Source organism: Urocitellus parryii, chromosome Y (genome assembly GCF_045843805.1).
Source record: "Urocitellus parryii isolate mUroPar1 chromosome Y, mUroPar1.hap1, whole genome shotgun sequence".
Taxonomy (NCBI): Eukaryota; Metazoa; Chordata; class Mammalia; order Rodentia; family Sciuridae; genus Urocitellus; species Urocitellus parryii.
This window is the reverse complement of record NC_135548.1, coordinates 33,842,299-33,858,616: the sequence shown is the minus strand read 5'-3', so window position 1 is coordinate 33,858,616 and position 16,318 is coordinate 33,842,299. Positions and strand designations below refer to the sequence as shown.

At 38.6% G+C, this 16,318-nt stretch overlaps 1 protein-coding gene across 1 annotated transcript in view; it reads left to right on the top strand.

Moving 5' to 3' along the window:
• LOC144251097 (long-chain-fatty-acid--CoA ligase 1-like) overlaps positions 1 to 6,607 on the top strand; it is a 39,099-nt gene extending 32,492 nt beyond the window's left edge. The window contains exons 4-5 of the mRNA XM_077794213.1: positions 3,479 to 3,543; positions 6,286 to 6,607. Coding sequence (XP_077650339.1) covers positions 3,479 to 3,543; positions 6,286 to 6,444 — 224 coding nt within the window. The 3' untranslated portion in view covers positions 6,445 to 6,607. The remainder of the gene's footprint in view (positions 1 to 3,478; positions 3,544 to 6,285) is intronic.
• The last annotated feature ends 9,711 nt before the right edge of the window (positions 6,608 to 16,318 follow it).

Here is a 16,318-nt window from a genome sequence, read left to right as displayed (position 1 = left end):
AAGCCTGCTTCCTTTCCAACCTCTCTCCCTTGAATATATCCCTCAAGCAAGACCACCTCTGTTGTCTACCACCCTCGAGACTCTGCATTTTTTTTCTTCCTGATCATAAAGCCTATTCTTTCCACCCCCATCCAGGGTTGATGAGGTATTTTCTCCCCGCAATACTAGCAATTGAATCCAGGGGAGCTTTATCACTGAGGCATGTCCGTAGCTCTATAATCATAATCATTATTTATGTTGAGACAGGGTCTCACTAAATTGCCTAGGCTGGCCCCAAACTTGTGATCCTCTTGCCTCAGCCTTCTGAGCTCCTGGGATTATAGATGTGCACCACCACGCCTAACTCATGAAGTATTCTTATATGTCTTTAAAAACTTTCACTTCACCTGTTCTGTAAAATCTTCCTGGTTTGTTTTCACTCCTTGTGCCCAAGTAAGGCACATCTCCCCTTTTCCCTCCCAGTACCTCATGCTGGTTCTGTAGTAAAAACCTCATGGTACAGAGGTGTTTACTTGGCATCCTGCCCCATCATCCTGTGCTCCTGGAGAACAGGGCAGCCCTCAGTGAGCTCTTCTGTGACCCATGTGTTATAATGTCTGCACACAGTGGACTCTCCATTAGTGTTTCCTCCATGAAGGAAGGAATGCCCTATTTTGTTTTAGTCATTTCATTTTTTTCTGCTTTTACCAGGTTCCTGTATAGAAATGGTTTCTGGGATCCATGCTTTGTTATTTAAATCTTTTGTTTGTTAGCTAGATTATAATCTTCTTAAAGTCAGGGACTGGGGGAATATTGCTTTCTCTATCCTCTATAATTCCTTGCAAGCAATATGCACTCAAGAAGTGCCTTGTTTTTTTTTTTTTTTCTTCTTCTTGGAACGGGTACAGTTGGATTGCTCAGCTCATTGCATTGAACCTAGTCCTATAGCAGGTTCACCAAGCTCCACCTCAAAGGAAAAGCAGACTTACCTGCTTATTATTTAATTTATGAGATTTTTGAAAGTTAGTGTCAGAGTTTGTCTGTGATAGTAAATATCCACAACAAAAAGAGCAGCCAAGCATAAGACCTCATAAAAGTGTGTGTAAAAATATCTATATATTTTTCCCATTGTTTGCAATGAATGGTACTCACTTAGGAGAATGGAGATGCACAGTGTACTTCTGACAAATTGAGTAACTTTTTGTTGTTGTTATTACTATGCTGTTCTTGGAAAATGAAAGTTCTTCTATATGTGTTTTGGAGAAAAAGGAAAATAAGTTATCTTCTTCATCTATACTGATTAAAGGAAGCTACTTTGCAAGTCACTCTCCCCCCTCCCCCAGGAGCTTTTTTTTAAATAAAAGAACTCTTTTTTAAATTTTTTTAGGTGTTGATGGACACAACACAATGCCTTTATTTTTATGTGGTGCTGAGAATTGAACCCAGATCCCGCCCGTCCTAGGGGAGTGCTCTACCACTGAGCCACAATCCCAGCCCCTCTGAGGAGCTTTATATTCTACACTTTAATTTTCTTGAGCTGCTCAAGGATTAAAGTATAAAGGAAGAGGAAAATCTAGCATTTGCATAAGGGGATCAGAAGTTTAATGGGGTGATGGGAGAAGCCAGCCTAACATTTTTAAAAATTGCATTTTAAAACTGCACTTAGGAACCTATTTGTAAAGGTGAAGTTCCCTGTTTATAAAAGCTCTTATCTAGCTGGGCAAGGTGGTGCATGCCTGTAATCCCAGAAACTCGGGAGGCTGAGGCAGGAGGATGGAGAGTTCAATGCCAGCCTCAGCAGATTAGCGAGGCACTTAGCATTGATTTTTAGCAACTAAGCAAGACCTTGTTTCTAAAATAAAAATATAAAAAACGGGCTGGGGATATGGCTCAGTGGTTAAGCATCTCCGGTACCATTAAAACAAAATAAAACAAAACAAACAAACAAACAAACAAACAAAAAACACTTATGCCTAGGTGCAGTTTAGTAGCACTTGGGGACACTAGAAAATGGTAAGGCCCAGGCCTCATCCTCATTCATTTATATCAAAGATTTTGTTAAGTAGGCCCAGTATATAGAACATTTTTTAAGTTCTGCAGGTGAGCCTCCGGCTTAACCACCACTGTGCTAGAGCTGGAGTTGGCACGCTTTTCCTGTAAAGGGCCAGACAGTAAATATTGTAGGCTTTTTGGGCTATCTCACTGCAGACAGGCAACTGGAGCCTCAGAAAACATGTAAATGAATGAGTATGGCTGCGTGCCAGGGACACTGCATTTGCAAAAACAGGCAGTGGCTGTAGTTTGACCTGGCTCTTGGCTGTAGTTTGCCAATCTTGGTTCTCGAGGAATAAAATAATGTCATTTTATATGGTCAGTGTATTTATCCCCTATCTGAAAACAGCATCTGATAGAACTTGTTAGTCTTGTACTGCCCTGACTTTGTTATCGTCTCTGTAAATTGAAGAGGGTCTGAGAATAAGCTCTTTCTGTTTTCACCAGGATGGCTTTTAGGGGTGGCAAAGAAGTCAGTGTCCAGCTTGTGTCTGCCCATCTTCATGGCTGGTACTTCAAACTCCAGGGTATACATCCAGGTAATTGGGACCAGGCTCCTTCCTTCCCTGTGCTTGCTAGTCCCCAAAGCAAATGAAAACACCTTCACACATTCAAACCTGAAGCAGTGAAGCTAGGTGTGTAGTGATCTCTTTCTGCTTCTTTGGTACCTACGTTGGAATCACCATCCTGATATTTCTTAACTTTTGTTTTCACAAGTGCACCTTTATTACCCCTCACGTTGCATCTTCTTCATTCATGTTCATCAGCAATCAAGACTTCACCCATGTGATTAGGGTTCCATGTGAGCTTAGCTGATACATTTGGTCATCAGAATTTGGGCACATCAAAAATGGTATTTTCCTTTTCATATTCCGAGTTAGGAGTTTAAAGTTTAACTTTTAGAAAATATCAGGAAGATCTCTTCTTGAAAACCTATAGCAAGAGCTGAGGTTGTGGCTCAGCGGTAGAGCGCTCACCTAGCACGTGCGAGGCCCTGACTTCAATCCTCAGCACCACATAAAAATAAATAAAAATATTGAGTCCAACTACAACTAAAAAATGAATATTAAAAAAAAAGAAAGAAAAACCTATAGCAAGATCTACTTGCCACTTGTTTACTGACTCTTAGTCTAAACCAATAGGGTGCTTAAAGAGAATTTCATAAGTTTGTCTTTAAAAGTTATATTTGCCTTTTCTTTTCTATTTCTCTCCTTCCTTATTTAAGAAACAAAGCAAATAAACAAGCACACACACACACAAAAAAAAAATAAAATAAAATAAAAATGCAGGAAGAAAACATTTCTAACCAGAAATCCTTGTTTCTAATTTGAAGGCTAAAGTAGATTCTACCTTATATTTTATAGAATAAGATAAGACGCAGATTAAAACACAGGAATATTTATACATGTAAGCCATCTTGCTTTATTGTTGTTTTTTCCTGTTTTAGATGATGGCCCTTGTTTAGGCTCTCAGAAGCCAGACCAACCCTATGAGTGGCTTTCCTATAAACAGGTGAGTTCCACACTAAGAGCTATTCATGCATGCTGTAGAATGAGCTTTCCAGGGCTAGGACGTTTGTGCATGTGCTGGACTAGCTCCAAGCTTTAGGATAAACATGGAGCATTCATGGAGAAACTTGACACAAAGATTCAGTGGGAAAACGTGTTAAGTAATTTAACTGGTGGTCTAAAGCACTTCATTTTAAAACCAGTGCAGATGCTTTGTGAAATGCACTATCATTTAAAAAAAAAAAAAACCTCTAGAAACTACCTGAAGCATGTGACTCCTCCCCAGACCTCTGGGGAAGTAGGATTACTTCTCTCTGTTTGAGGGGTACAAGTAAATTTAGATACCCCAATAGGGAATATCCCTCTCCTTTGATAGACATGGAAATCATGCCCTAGGAAGAGATGTGACTCGCCCAAGGTCACAGCTGATCAGTAGCAGAACCAGGATCAAAAGTGAAGTCTGCAGCCAACTTCTGTAGGGTTCTTCTAGGCATTATACTGTCCCTCCAAGCTGTCCTTGGTCATCTCTCTATGAGTGTGGCATTTAGCCCCAGCACTGCTGTAGGGAAGATCACAGATGTTCAGAGAAGACACCTGCCATACTATATGAACACAAAGGAACTGGGGTCTGGGTATTTTTACTCTTGTCACTATCTAGGTGCCACGGACGGATGGCTTTAACTGTTCAGCAGTTTGTGAGTATGAGCGACAGGTCACAGAGCAGGAAGCCATTACTTTTTATTTTTATTATGATTGCACCAAATCTAGATGTCATTGCTTTTCCCTGGTCCAACCCCGAGGACAGGCAGGCACAGCTGCGAGCATTTGTTTCCCTCCAGCTGTCCAGGAAACGGCTGTCAGTCAGTCAGTCCCTGGGCTCCGGGTCCCTGCTCCAGGGCTAGGTCAACTGTGACAATTCATGAATACAAATTAATTTCCTCCCTCTATGTTTTGTGCAAAAGGTGTTTTTAGTAGTTGGTCTGTCTGAGGGTGTGTCTGAAAAAGGGAGTTGTCATTTGGAACAGCAAAGCACAGAAGCAAAAACAGGGTTACTTCCCTCCTTGGAAAGTGCAGGACTGCGCAAGGCTCCTCGGGAGGAGTATTTGTCTCTCTCAAGAGAAAAAAAGATGAAAGGACTCACCACACCTCGCCCAAGGAGCTGTAACTCAGGTGACCCAAGGGATTTCCCTGTTTTTATTTTTGCCTGACCAAAGCCAGAAGGTGGTTTCCTATCCAAATTGTAGTTTCCAAGATCCCTCATTTCCACAAGTGGTTGAAAAACATGGTTTGTGTTGGACGCATAACACAGAATTGGTGAACACTTACTGGATTGGCTGGAAGAGAGGTGAAATGTCCATTGCAGATTGGGTTTTCAAGGCAGATTGAAAATCACCAGGGTTTCTCAAGGTGTTAATCTCTGATTTGAACATTTCAGCCAGAGACTGGTGAAGATCTAAGACTTAACTGAAGCCAATTTGTAGATTTAAATCGTTTTGTTGGTTTTTTTTTTTTCCCTTTTACTAGCTCAGTTAATCTGACCTTTTGAAGTTTAAGAATCCCTCTGATATCTTTTAGAAGATAAGGACCCATCTTTCTAGAAATAAAAATAGATGCATATTGTCTGGATAAACTCTGCCAGCAATTGCAGGCATTTCTCAGGTTCCAAGCCCTTAAATGCAACCAAGAGCTGTGGACGAGGCCACAGAGTAGAAGGTGCTAAGCCTGTTCATTGCTACCCTGCTGTCACCCCAGCTGTGTTGGTCTGATTCCCATTGGTAGGGCTGGGATGGCACCATGAGCCAGATCCAACAGGATTCCTGGCAGGGACAGGTGTGGCTACATTTCCTATGGGCATGGGTGTGCTTTGAAAGTACTCTTGAGAATTCATCAATTGAGAATAAAGAAAAGAATGCCAAATATTAAGATTTAAAAAAATATTTAGTTAATTGGAGGTAGGAATGGGGAGAAGACAAGCTTGGTTATATAGCACTGGCTAATTTTTGTGACTCTACCTAGTTTTACTTCTTTGTCATAATAATATGCAAGTTTGTACTTACTCATGTTGGTTATCACTGTTACTAAAACTACCCTGTTTGATAGGTTTCTCATGTATTTACCTAGCTACGTTGCATTTCCTTAGAGATTTACCACCATTTACTTAGCCATCCAGTCACTGGTTTCCCCACCCCCTAGATTTTTTAAATAATATATATTTTGAAATATATATCTTTGTATATAAAGCTTTTTAAAAACTTCCTTCTAAAATTGAATTATTTACCAAGAATAAATTCTCAAGAATGGAACAACTGAGTCCAGGGATAAGAGCTTGCTGTTATATTTTTTTTAAGTCTCAAAAAACTTGCTGCTTCTGTTTAGAACAAAGGACAAGTTTTGGCTACTTTGTTGTTCTTTATAAGCACAAAAAATCAAAAACAAAACTATGTCCCTGTATGGCTTCTGCAACTTTGTAAAAACTAAAATAGAAAAAAGAAATAGACAAGAAGCTAACATCTCATCCTCTGTGAACCTGCCACAGTTTAAAGGATAATAATTTGCTTTGCAGAAGGAACCTTATGATCAGTTTTTGCATTTTGCAAAAATTTAAAACAAAGAGCTACCTCCCCTTTTCTGCTCAGCTCTGCTTTCTGACTGAGATATGAGTCTGTCACCTAGTAAGCTTTGTTCCTTGAGAGGGGACCTGATTCTCTTTTCTGATTTATGTATTTTTCCTCCTCATTCATTTCAGGTGGCAGAAATGTCGGAGTGCATAGGCTCGGCGCTGCTCCACAAGGGATTCAAGCCCTCTCCAGACCAGTTCATTGGCATCTTTGCTCAAAATAGACCTGAGGTATTAACCGTTAGTCACTTACTGGACAGGGGTTTGAGAGTCCTAAACCAAGGGTAGGAGCCAGAATTCACACCTACTTCTACTCGAGACCAGATTTTGTGGTCTCATTTCTGCTGAGAATATGACATTGTGTAATGCCTTAGAAAGATAAATGTACAGAAACCTAAACCAGGGCTTTCTACACCTTTAAAAGAAAAAAAAAATATATCCATTTACCTCATTATTATTCGTTTTTGTCTTTATTTTTCAAAACTGGATCCCCAAACAAAATTCTTAGAACAAATATCTAACAAAGTCTTCTCACTTTAAAGTTTACATCTATGATTAGAAAAATAGCACTAACAAATTATGGAGAAAACTTGAATACATTTTGTTAATAGAAACGTCTCACTTTTTTTTTTCTTTTCTGAAAGGTCTGAAACTTTCCCTCTGGTCAGATTTCAAAATTGAAAATATTACAGGCCCGGGGGAAAGTACCTCCCTATGAGCTAGCCTTCCTGTAGACACGCAGCCTGTTATTTGGCTATCAATTCCTGTGCATGGTGCTTCAGGAAACCATTGTATGAAAGTGAATCTAAATGAGAGGCCCTTTTATAGGTGTTGCTTACATTTTTAGTCAACAGAGTAATGGCACAGTTGGCTTGGAAAAATTCAAGCCTCTGGCTTAAATCAAATGTATTCTTATACCTTCTTGGGTCTAAAAGCATATTGGCTCAATCCCTGTTCTACTTTCTATTTTATAAATTAATGGCTTCTTGGGGGTTTTATTTTCTGCCAAGAAGAAAAACAGCATTCTCCACAACTGAACTGTGGCAAAGCTCATGGAATTTGGTTTCTTTCATTACAAATGAACACATGCAAAATTTTTGTGTTAGTGGAATTTTATCATGAATATGTAACTGCAAAACGTATTCCTTACTTCAAGAAGTAGACTCCTGGGCTGGGGTTGTGGCTCAGCAGTAGAGCACCTGCCTCGCACATGTGAGGCACTGGGTCCGATCCTCAGCACCACATTAATAAATAAATAAATAAATAAAGGTATTGTGACCATCTACAACTAGGAAAATATTACAAAGAAGAAGAAGACTCCTTTCTATATTTATGAGTTACTTCAACTACCATTTATTGAACACCTACTATATGCCAGATACTGTGTGAGGCACCAAGGCAACAAAGCAACTTGGATCTTTTTCCTGCAATACCATATAAGGGAACACAGACCCAGAAGAAGAGGCTTTAGCTATAATGTAGTAACTGTGGACACAGGACAGGATTATGGGAGGTCAGTCAAGAAGGGCTTCCTGGGGATGATGTCCAAGTAGATACTTTAAGGAAATAGTGGTGAGGGGGCCAGAGGAATTCCAGGAGCAACGCGTGTTCACATCCAGTAGCATGTCTGTGTCAGGGAGTGAAGCCCTTCACAGTGGTGGAGTTTGGAGTAACAGGATAAGAGGCAGGGAAGTGAGGGCCCTGTAAGGCACATGTGCCTGAGGCGCTTGGACCTGACCTCCAGGCTAGAAACTTAACATGGATTCCAGGAAAAAACAAAACCCCCACAAAATCCTACCTCCGGGTCAAGTGAGTGTGAACGCTTGTGTTCCCTTCCCACACAGCTGTGCCTTCTTCTGTGTCCTGTGTCCAAATCCTGCAAATAGTTTCATTTGTAAAGTACAGCCAGAGGCATTGGGGTGCCCCCCAGGGGTCATAAGTGAAAGAGTAACCATGTTGCACTTGTCTTGAAAGTAGGTCAGCTGCCCTGGGGCAGATAAGTTTAGTGGCAAGATGACCAGTTACTGTATCATTTCTTTCCTTTATCGCTCTTCTGGAGAAATCTTGTCAAAATAAACACACACATGTGTATGTGTGCCCTCCTTCCCCTGTTCCTAAGCACTGCTGCCAGGCAGAACCTCCTTAACCTCCACAGCCACTGTTTGGCCAAGAACCCTTTGTGGCTCTGCAGGGCCTATGGACTAGAGCCAGACTCTGCCAGAGCGCAGACTGACCAGCCAGTGCTTTTGATCATCTATTGAAAGCCTTTGTCATCCTTTGTCCTTCTCCCAACCCGTCTCCAAACTTTGCATCTTTTGCAAAGGGCAGACTCGGGTTCTTCCTGGTAAAGGTCTCGGAAACTTCCTAGAGCCTGTGATAAGCATTCTCCAATGAGTCACTCACTGTCTTGTACTGTCAATGACCTTTCTGCATTAGAAATTAATAGTACTAAGGGGTAAATATTTGGTATTTTTCCTGAGAAATGAACATTAATTCTTGAGTTTTACTTGGACATAAACTCTTAAATTTAGTATTTAATAAGAAAATATTTTAATAGGCATCCTGGAAAGAATACCAGACTAAAAATCTAGAGACTTGGGCTGGGGATGTGGCTCAAGCGGTAGCGCGCTCGCCTGGCCCGGGTTCGATCCTCAGCACCACATACCAACAAAGATGTTGTGTCCGCCGAGAACTAAAAAATAAATATTAAAAATTCTCTCTCTCTCTCTCTCTCTTTCCCTCCCTCCCTCCCTCCCTCCCTCCCTCTCTCCTCTCTCACTCTCTCTTTAAAAAAAAATCTAGAGACTTGATTCTAGTTTATCCACCATTGTACAGCTATGTCATCATAGAAAAATAACTTAAGCTTTCATTTTTCAGTTGTCTAAACTCTCAAATACTGAGTGGTCATGAGATAGTGAGATAATGAAAATAGAAGTGATTGAAGTGGGGAGTGGTGGCACATGCCTGATTCAACAAATATGTGGGGACCCCAATCATGCATTACACATGATATTTGTGCTTCGGGGTACAGTGATAAGATATAGCTTGCTGTCCAGAAGGGAATGCAGAAAGTAAAGAAAAAATTGCAGTAAGATATGATGAAGAAATACAAAATATTAAAGGTACTTTTGACAACATGCTCTAACTCAGATGAAAGGTGAGGAAAGAAAAGATGAGTTAAGAGTCAACTAGGTAAAGTAGAAAAAAAGAGAGCATTCTAGGTGAGAATAGTCACATTCTGGAAATGAAAGGAATTTAATCTCACTAAGGTCCAAAGCTCATGTGGAATAATGGAGGCACCAGCCCATAGAGGCATTAAAAGCAGCTATTTTTATGAAGTATGGACTTTATTCAAAAGTGTAGGAACTGCTGGGTGGGGTGGCACATGCCTGTAATCCTAGTAGCTCAGGAGGCTGAGGCAGGAGGATCATAAGTCCAAAGCTGGCCTCAGCAACTTAGCCAGGGCCTAAGCAACTTAGTAAGACCCTGTCTCAAAACACAAAAAAGGGCTGAGAATGTCGCACCCCTGAGTTAATTCCCTGGTACCAAGAAAAAAAAGCTTAGGAACTGTTTGTGATGGTCTTCTTTGTGCATCAACTTGGCTAGGCCGAGAAAGTATCCTACAAAGGTGATTAAATTTCATAATAAATTTATTTTAAGTAAGGGGTGGGCCTGATTCATTCAGTTGAAAGGCTTTAAAAACAGAGCCAAGGCTTCCCTGAAGAAGAAATTCTGCCCATGGACAGAAGCTCAGCTGTTGCAAATTTGTATTGAAGTTGGACATAAGGAATTGATGACCCTGTTAGGAGTAATTGTAGGAGAGTGAAGGGTCCAAAATTAAACTTACTGGGTGGAGGAGTCAGTGGAAGTTGAAGGGACAGAAACTGAGAATATACTTCTCTTCCAAGAAATTTAGAAAAGGAGGGAAAAGGAAAGAGAAGGAAACAGGAAGGAGAAATAGAGTTGAGACTGTTGTTGTTATTTTTAAGATGAGAAAAACCAGTACTATTAAATGCTGACAGAGGCAGTACTAAGGCAGAAGTTTAAGACAAGAAAAAAATGAGAGGGAATTATCAATAGAGTGTGTAAAAAAAAGATAACAACAGAAAGGTGAAAGAATATCTCTTTCAACCATAGTGGTACTAAGTAACTGAAAACATGGATTATTTTTGTTTGTATGTTTCCCTTTGTGTTTCTTCTCATGATGGCTAAAGGCAGAAACAGTTACCACAGATCTATTTTGGGATTCTGTTTTTATTTACTGTTCATTCTTTTTAAACAATATTTCATTATAAAAATGTTGGCGATATAGAAAAATACGGAAGGTAATTAAAATCATCTGTAATGATACCATAAAAAATACCTGTTTCACTGAAGCAGAGAAGTAAGGAAGCATGGGTTTATAGGCTTTTAGATATTAGGAGTTTTTAATTTTCATTTTTAAATTTTTGTGTAAAGTAGGCTGTGATGTTTACAACTGAGAATGGGGTGGGAGAGGAAAGTAAATGTGAAGCATGTGATTTGAAGAAATTGAAAAAGTTCTGAAATAAACCAGTGGAAAATGGGAATGTGGAGTTTCCTAAAAAAAGTAGCAGGAATTGACAGAATATTTTGAGAGCCCCAGAGAAGTTTGTGATAAAAAAAAACTGATAGTGATATAAATCTATTGATTTATATGATTTTCCCCAGCAGCACTATACAGCCTGGTGCAGGGGAAGACAAGCAGTCAGGTTCAGTCAGGGTTGGGGATATGCTAGTAAGTGTGAATGGAAGACAACAAATCAAAGGAGTTTAGAAATTTACAAGAAAATAGCTATCATGAGGAAAACAGAATCTAAGCTGTGTCCAGCTTAGAAAGGAAAGAGAAAAGAAGTATGTAGTTAAGAGAAATTGAGAGAGAGCAAAGATTTTAATTGACTAGATAGAGCAGGTAGGAGACATTAGTCAGGAATGGTCGGAAGGTGTGATTTCAGAGATGTAGTTATTTTGGATGATATTATATTTGGTTTTGGATCATACCCCAAAGAGTTTATATCCTTAAGTACCCTAAAGACCTCCATCACTTAGAGTGTAGAAATACAAATAAAAACTAACATTAACTGATATATTAATATGTCATTAGCAGCATGCTAAGGATTTTACACATATTATATTCCCCTTTAATCCCAACAACTATAAATTAAACTAAAACTGTCCTAATAAAATCCTTTTTTAAAAAATATTTTATTAGTTGTTGTTGGACCTTTATTTATTTTTATGTGGTGCTGAGAATCTAACCCAGTGCCTAATACATGCTAGGCATGCACTGTATTACTGAGCCACAACCCCAGCCCATCATAGGGTCACTGAGATCTCTGAAGGTCCTAAAGAAGGTTAAAGAAAAATAGTATGAAAATGAGGCCAACGATTGAGGAGGATGTGCTTTCTCTCTCCTTCTTGCTTTTTTTTTTTTTTAAAGCAGGAAGAGCGAATCAGGCGGTATAGCGATACCAGACTTCAAATTATACTACAGAGCAATAGTAACAAAAACAGCGTGGTACTGGTACCAGAACAGGCGGGTGGACCAATGGTACAGAATAGAGGACACAGTAACCAATTCACAAAACTACAACTATCTTATATTTGATAAAGGGGCTAAAAGCATGCAATGGAGGAAGGATAGCATCTTCAACAAATGGTGCTGGGAAAACTGGAAATCCATTTGCATCAAAATGAAACTGAATCCCTTTCTCTCACCATGCACAAAAGTTAACTCAAAATGGATCAAGGAGCTTGATATTAAATCAGAGACACGGCGTCTGATAGAAGAAAAAGTTTGCTATGATCTACATACTGTGGGGTCGGGCTCCAAATTCCTCAATAGGACACCCATAGCGCAAGAGTTAACAACTAGAATCAACAAATGGGACTTACTCAAACTTAAAAGTTTTTTTCTCAGCAAAAGAAACAATAAGAGAGATAAACAGGGAGCCTACATCCTGGGAACAAATCTTTACTCCACACACTTCAGATAGAGCCCTAATATCCAGAGTATACAAAGAACTCAAAAAATTAGACAATAAGATAACAAATAACCCAATCAACAAATGGGCCAAGGAGCTGAACAGACACTTCTCAGAGGAGGACATACAATCAATCAATAAGTACATGAAAAAATGCTCACCATCGCTATCAGTCAGAGAAATGCAAATCAAAACTACCCTAAGATACCATCTCACTCCAGTAAGATTGGCAGCCATCATGAAGTCCAACAACAAGTGCTGGAGAGGATGCGGGGAAAAGGGTACACTTGTTCATTGTTGGTGGGACTGCAAATTGGTGGAGCCAATTTGGAAAGCAGTATGGAGATTTCTTGGAAAGCTGGGAATGGAACCACCATTTGACCCAGCTATTCCCCTTCTCAGTCTATTCCCTAAAGACCTAATAAGAGCATGCTACAGGGACACTGCTACATCGATGTTCATAGCAGCACAATTCACGATAGCAAGATTGTGGAACCAACCTAAATGCCCTTCAATAGATGAATGGATAAAAAAGAATGTGGCATTTATACACAATGGAGTATTACTCTGCATTAAGAAATGACAAAATCATAGAATTTGGAGGGAAATGGATGGCATTAGAGCAGATTATGCTAAGTGAAGCTAGCCAATCCTTAAAAAACAAATGCCAAATGACTTCTTAGATATAAGGGGAGTAACTAAGGACAGAGTAGGGACGAAGAGTGGGAGAAGAAGATTAACATTAAATAGGGATGAGAGGTGGGAGGGAAAGGGAGAGAGAGAGAAGGGAAATTGCAGGGAAAGGGAAGGTGATCCTCAGGGTTATACAAAATTACATACAAGAGGAAGTGAGGGGTAAGGGAAGAATAATACAAGTGGAATAAATGTTTTACAGTAGAGGTGGTCGAGAGAGGAGAAGGGAGGGGAGGGGAGGGGGGATAGTAGAGGATAGGATAGAGAGCAGAATTCATCAGACACTAGAATGGCAATGTGTAAATCAATGGAAATGTAACTGATGTAACTGATGTGATTCAGCAATCTGTATACGGGGTAAAAATGGAAGTTCATAACCCTTTTGAATCAAATTGTGAAATATGATATATCAAGAAAGATGTAATGTTTGAACGACCAACAGTAAAAAAAAAAAAGAAAAAAAATTATTTATCTCAGTTGTTGATGCACCTTTATGTTTTATTTATATATGGTGCTGAGAATCGAACCCAGTGCCTCACACATTCGAGGCAAGTGCTCTACCACTGAGCCACAACCCCAGCCGCTCTTTCTTGCTTTTATTGTGAAATAAATTTTTATTGGCTCTTTTTAGTTACACATAACATTAGAATTCATTCTGATACAATTATAAAAGCATGGAATATAATTTGTTCCAACTCAATCCCCAGTACTTCCCCTTTCCCTCTCTTCTTCCCTCTTCTTCTTCCCTTCCCTCTCTCAACTGGTTTTTCTGCTACTTATTTACGGTATTTTTTAAATTAGTGTCTTGTGGATGTACACAATGGTGATATTCACTGTGGTCAAATTCTTGTATGTACATAGGAAAGTTAGGTCAGATTCATTCCACTGTTTTTCCCTATCCCATCCTTCCTCTCCTCCCATCATTCCCCTTCATCTACTCCACTGATCTTTCTTCTCTTTTTTATCTACTTCCCCCCATATTTTGGATTACCTTCTGCATTATCAGAGAAAACATTTGACCTTTGACTTTTAGGGACTGGCTTATTTCATTTAGCATGACAGTCTCCAGTTCCATCCATGTTCTTCCTCTTGAAAGTGTCAGGGGAAGCAGAGTCCTCAGCTAAGAGCTGGAATTTTACCACATCAGTAACATTTAGAGAAATTGAGAATGGAGCAGAGTCTGTTCCTCATGGACTGAGTGGGCACAACGGGAAGATTTTAGATGGGAAAGTGAGAGGTTTTAAAGAGGGAACAAGAAGCCCAGGAGCTCTTACATTAGGATAAAAGAATTCTCATAGGGTATATATATTGGACATCTGGGGGGTAAGGGTTCCACTGGGTAGGGTGGCAATAAAAATGGTGTGAGGCCAGACAGATGTAGACACTAAAAGAAACTACAGACATAATCATCTAGCTTCTATTTTTGACTAGTTACTAACCTGGGTAAGCAGGTCATGGGTAAACAGCTTAAGTTCTCAGCTGTAACAATAGTAACCAATATTATTATGATATGAAAATTTTGCATGTGACAGTGGCAGTATGAACAATAAGTAGTCAGCATCATTCCAAACCTCCCAATGAGGCGACTTCCCTTATTGTTTGTTCATTTAGTTTTTATCATATTAAGCTCGAAAAGAAAGGGATACGTAACATCATAGAGTGGTCCTTTAGTTGTATTAACCAGAATGAACACGAGAAAAGGACTTTGAAAAAATGATTTGTAATGACATTTTTAAAATGGAATTTCTTAGAATGAGTTATATAGTGAGAAGTATTGGACTTCGGTTCTCAGTTCTGCCACTTACTTTGTGACAGACCTTGACAATCTCTTAAATCTCTCACAGATTGTTTCTTCATTTATAAAACAGGCCAGATAGTTGCGCTCAATTGACCTCACTAGGGTCAAGTTGGCTAATAAACATATCATAAACACATAAAACTACTTTATAAATTCTAAATTCTTCATGTCAGACATTCGTAATATTAACAATACAATTGGGCAAAGTTTGCATACACCTGAACACTATGTAGGAAAATAGTGGATGGTTAGTTTCCTCACACTCCCTTTGCATTCCTTGTTCCTCCAAGGAGTAAAACTCGATTTCTGCAGAATTTTAAACCATTTGAGTTACTGGAGAACAAAACAATTAGACAATAGGCAACAGCCCAGACAGGACAAAGCTGGAGATTTGTGCAAAAGAATGAAGAGGAAATGTTTTGATCCTGAGCAGGTGTTCTCCCTAGATTGTCTAACATCGATTTGACTTCTGAAAAGGCAGTTTGCATCTAGGTGGGTTTGCCTTTAATAATTAAATAATTAAAGCATAGACTTCTATTGTTAAATCAAAATTTTAAGTACTGCTTATTGAATAACAAAATTATTTTAAAATATTATACAGAAGACATTGAGTTAGATAAATAAAATTATCAGGTTTTGCTTATTATCTATAACTTACTAAATTTGTTCTTATTAAGTAATTCTTTAGACAATGATAACCTTATGAAGAAATCAAGAATTCAGCCACACATTTGGTAGCAGCAAAGTAGTTGAAAGGATCAAGATTAAAACATTTTTAAATAAAAAAAGAAAAAAGAAAGGATAAAAAATCCCACATTCCCACTCTTCAAAGTAGATTTTTTTTATTTAACAATCTTAAAATATTCTCAACTTCAAATTAAGAAAATGTATAGGGAAAACCCCTAAACCCTAGTTCTTTCATACTAATCTATAAAAGTTAATTTTCAATGAGGAAACAAGAGGTGGAAAAACATTAAGTTGGAAAATATTAAGGCTGAAATTGAATATTTTTTTTGTCTCCAATGTTCTTCCTGATATTTATCCGATAAATTACTCTGCCATTTTTGGAAGTCATTTTTTTAAATAGAAAATTACATGTTTTTTAAAATATAAAATGACATTTTTGCATTCCCTGGCTCCAATCGTCCTTATCAGCAACATAAAATCACCCGGAAACACTCTAGGAGTGTAACGCAAAAGTTTAGAAATTATCCAAGTAGCACTATAGAAATTATCCAATAGCACTTATTTTTGAATTCCTATTTTCCCTTGACCTTTACTACTACATGAAAACAAAGTATATCTTCACACCTACTGAGATACTTAGGAATTAAATTAACCATAATGAAACGTCATTAAAGGCATACATAACAATAGTTAAATTTAGAACATATCTGCTGTGGGCCCTTTTTTAAAATGTATAAGGCGGCTTCCCAAAGAGTATCCCTTTAATAAAAACACTAAAATTTCTGGAAAACAACAGTAACAATTTAAAGTTAAAAACAGGTGGCAACGTTTCATCCTGTTTACCAAATTTTTCATATGAGTAGATTTATTAACAAATTATAACTTACATATTATGTTAAAAATATTTTGTATTTGGTGTTAAAATTTGGGACATAGAATCTATTCTTGTATCATTAGCAGTTATTTCTTTTGCTTCTTATTT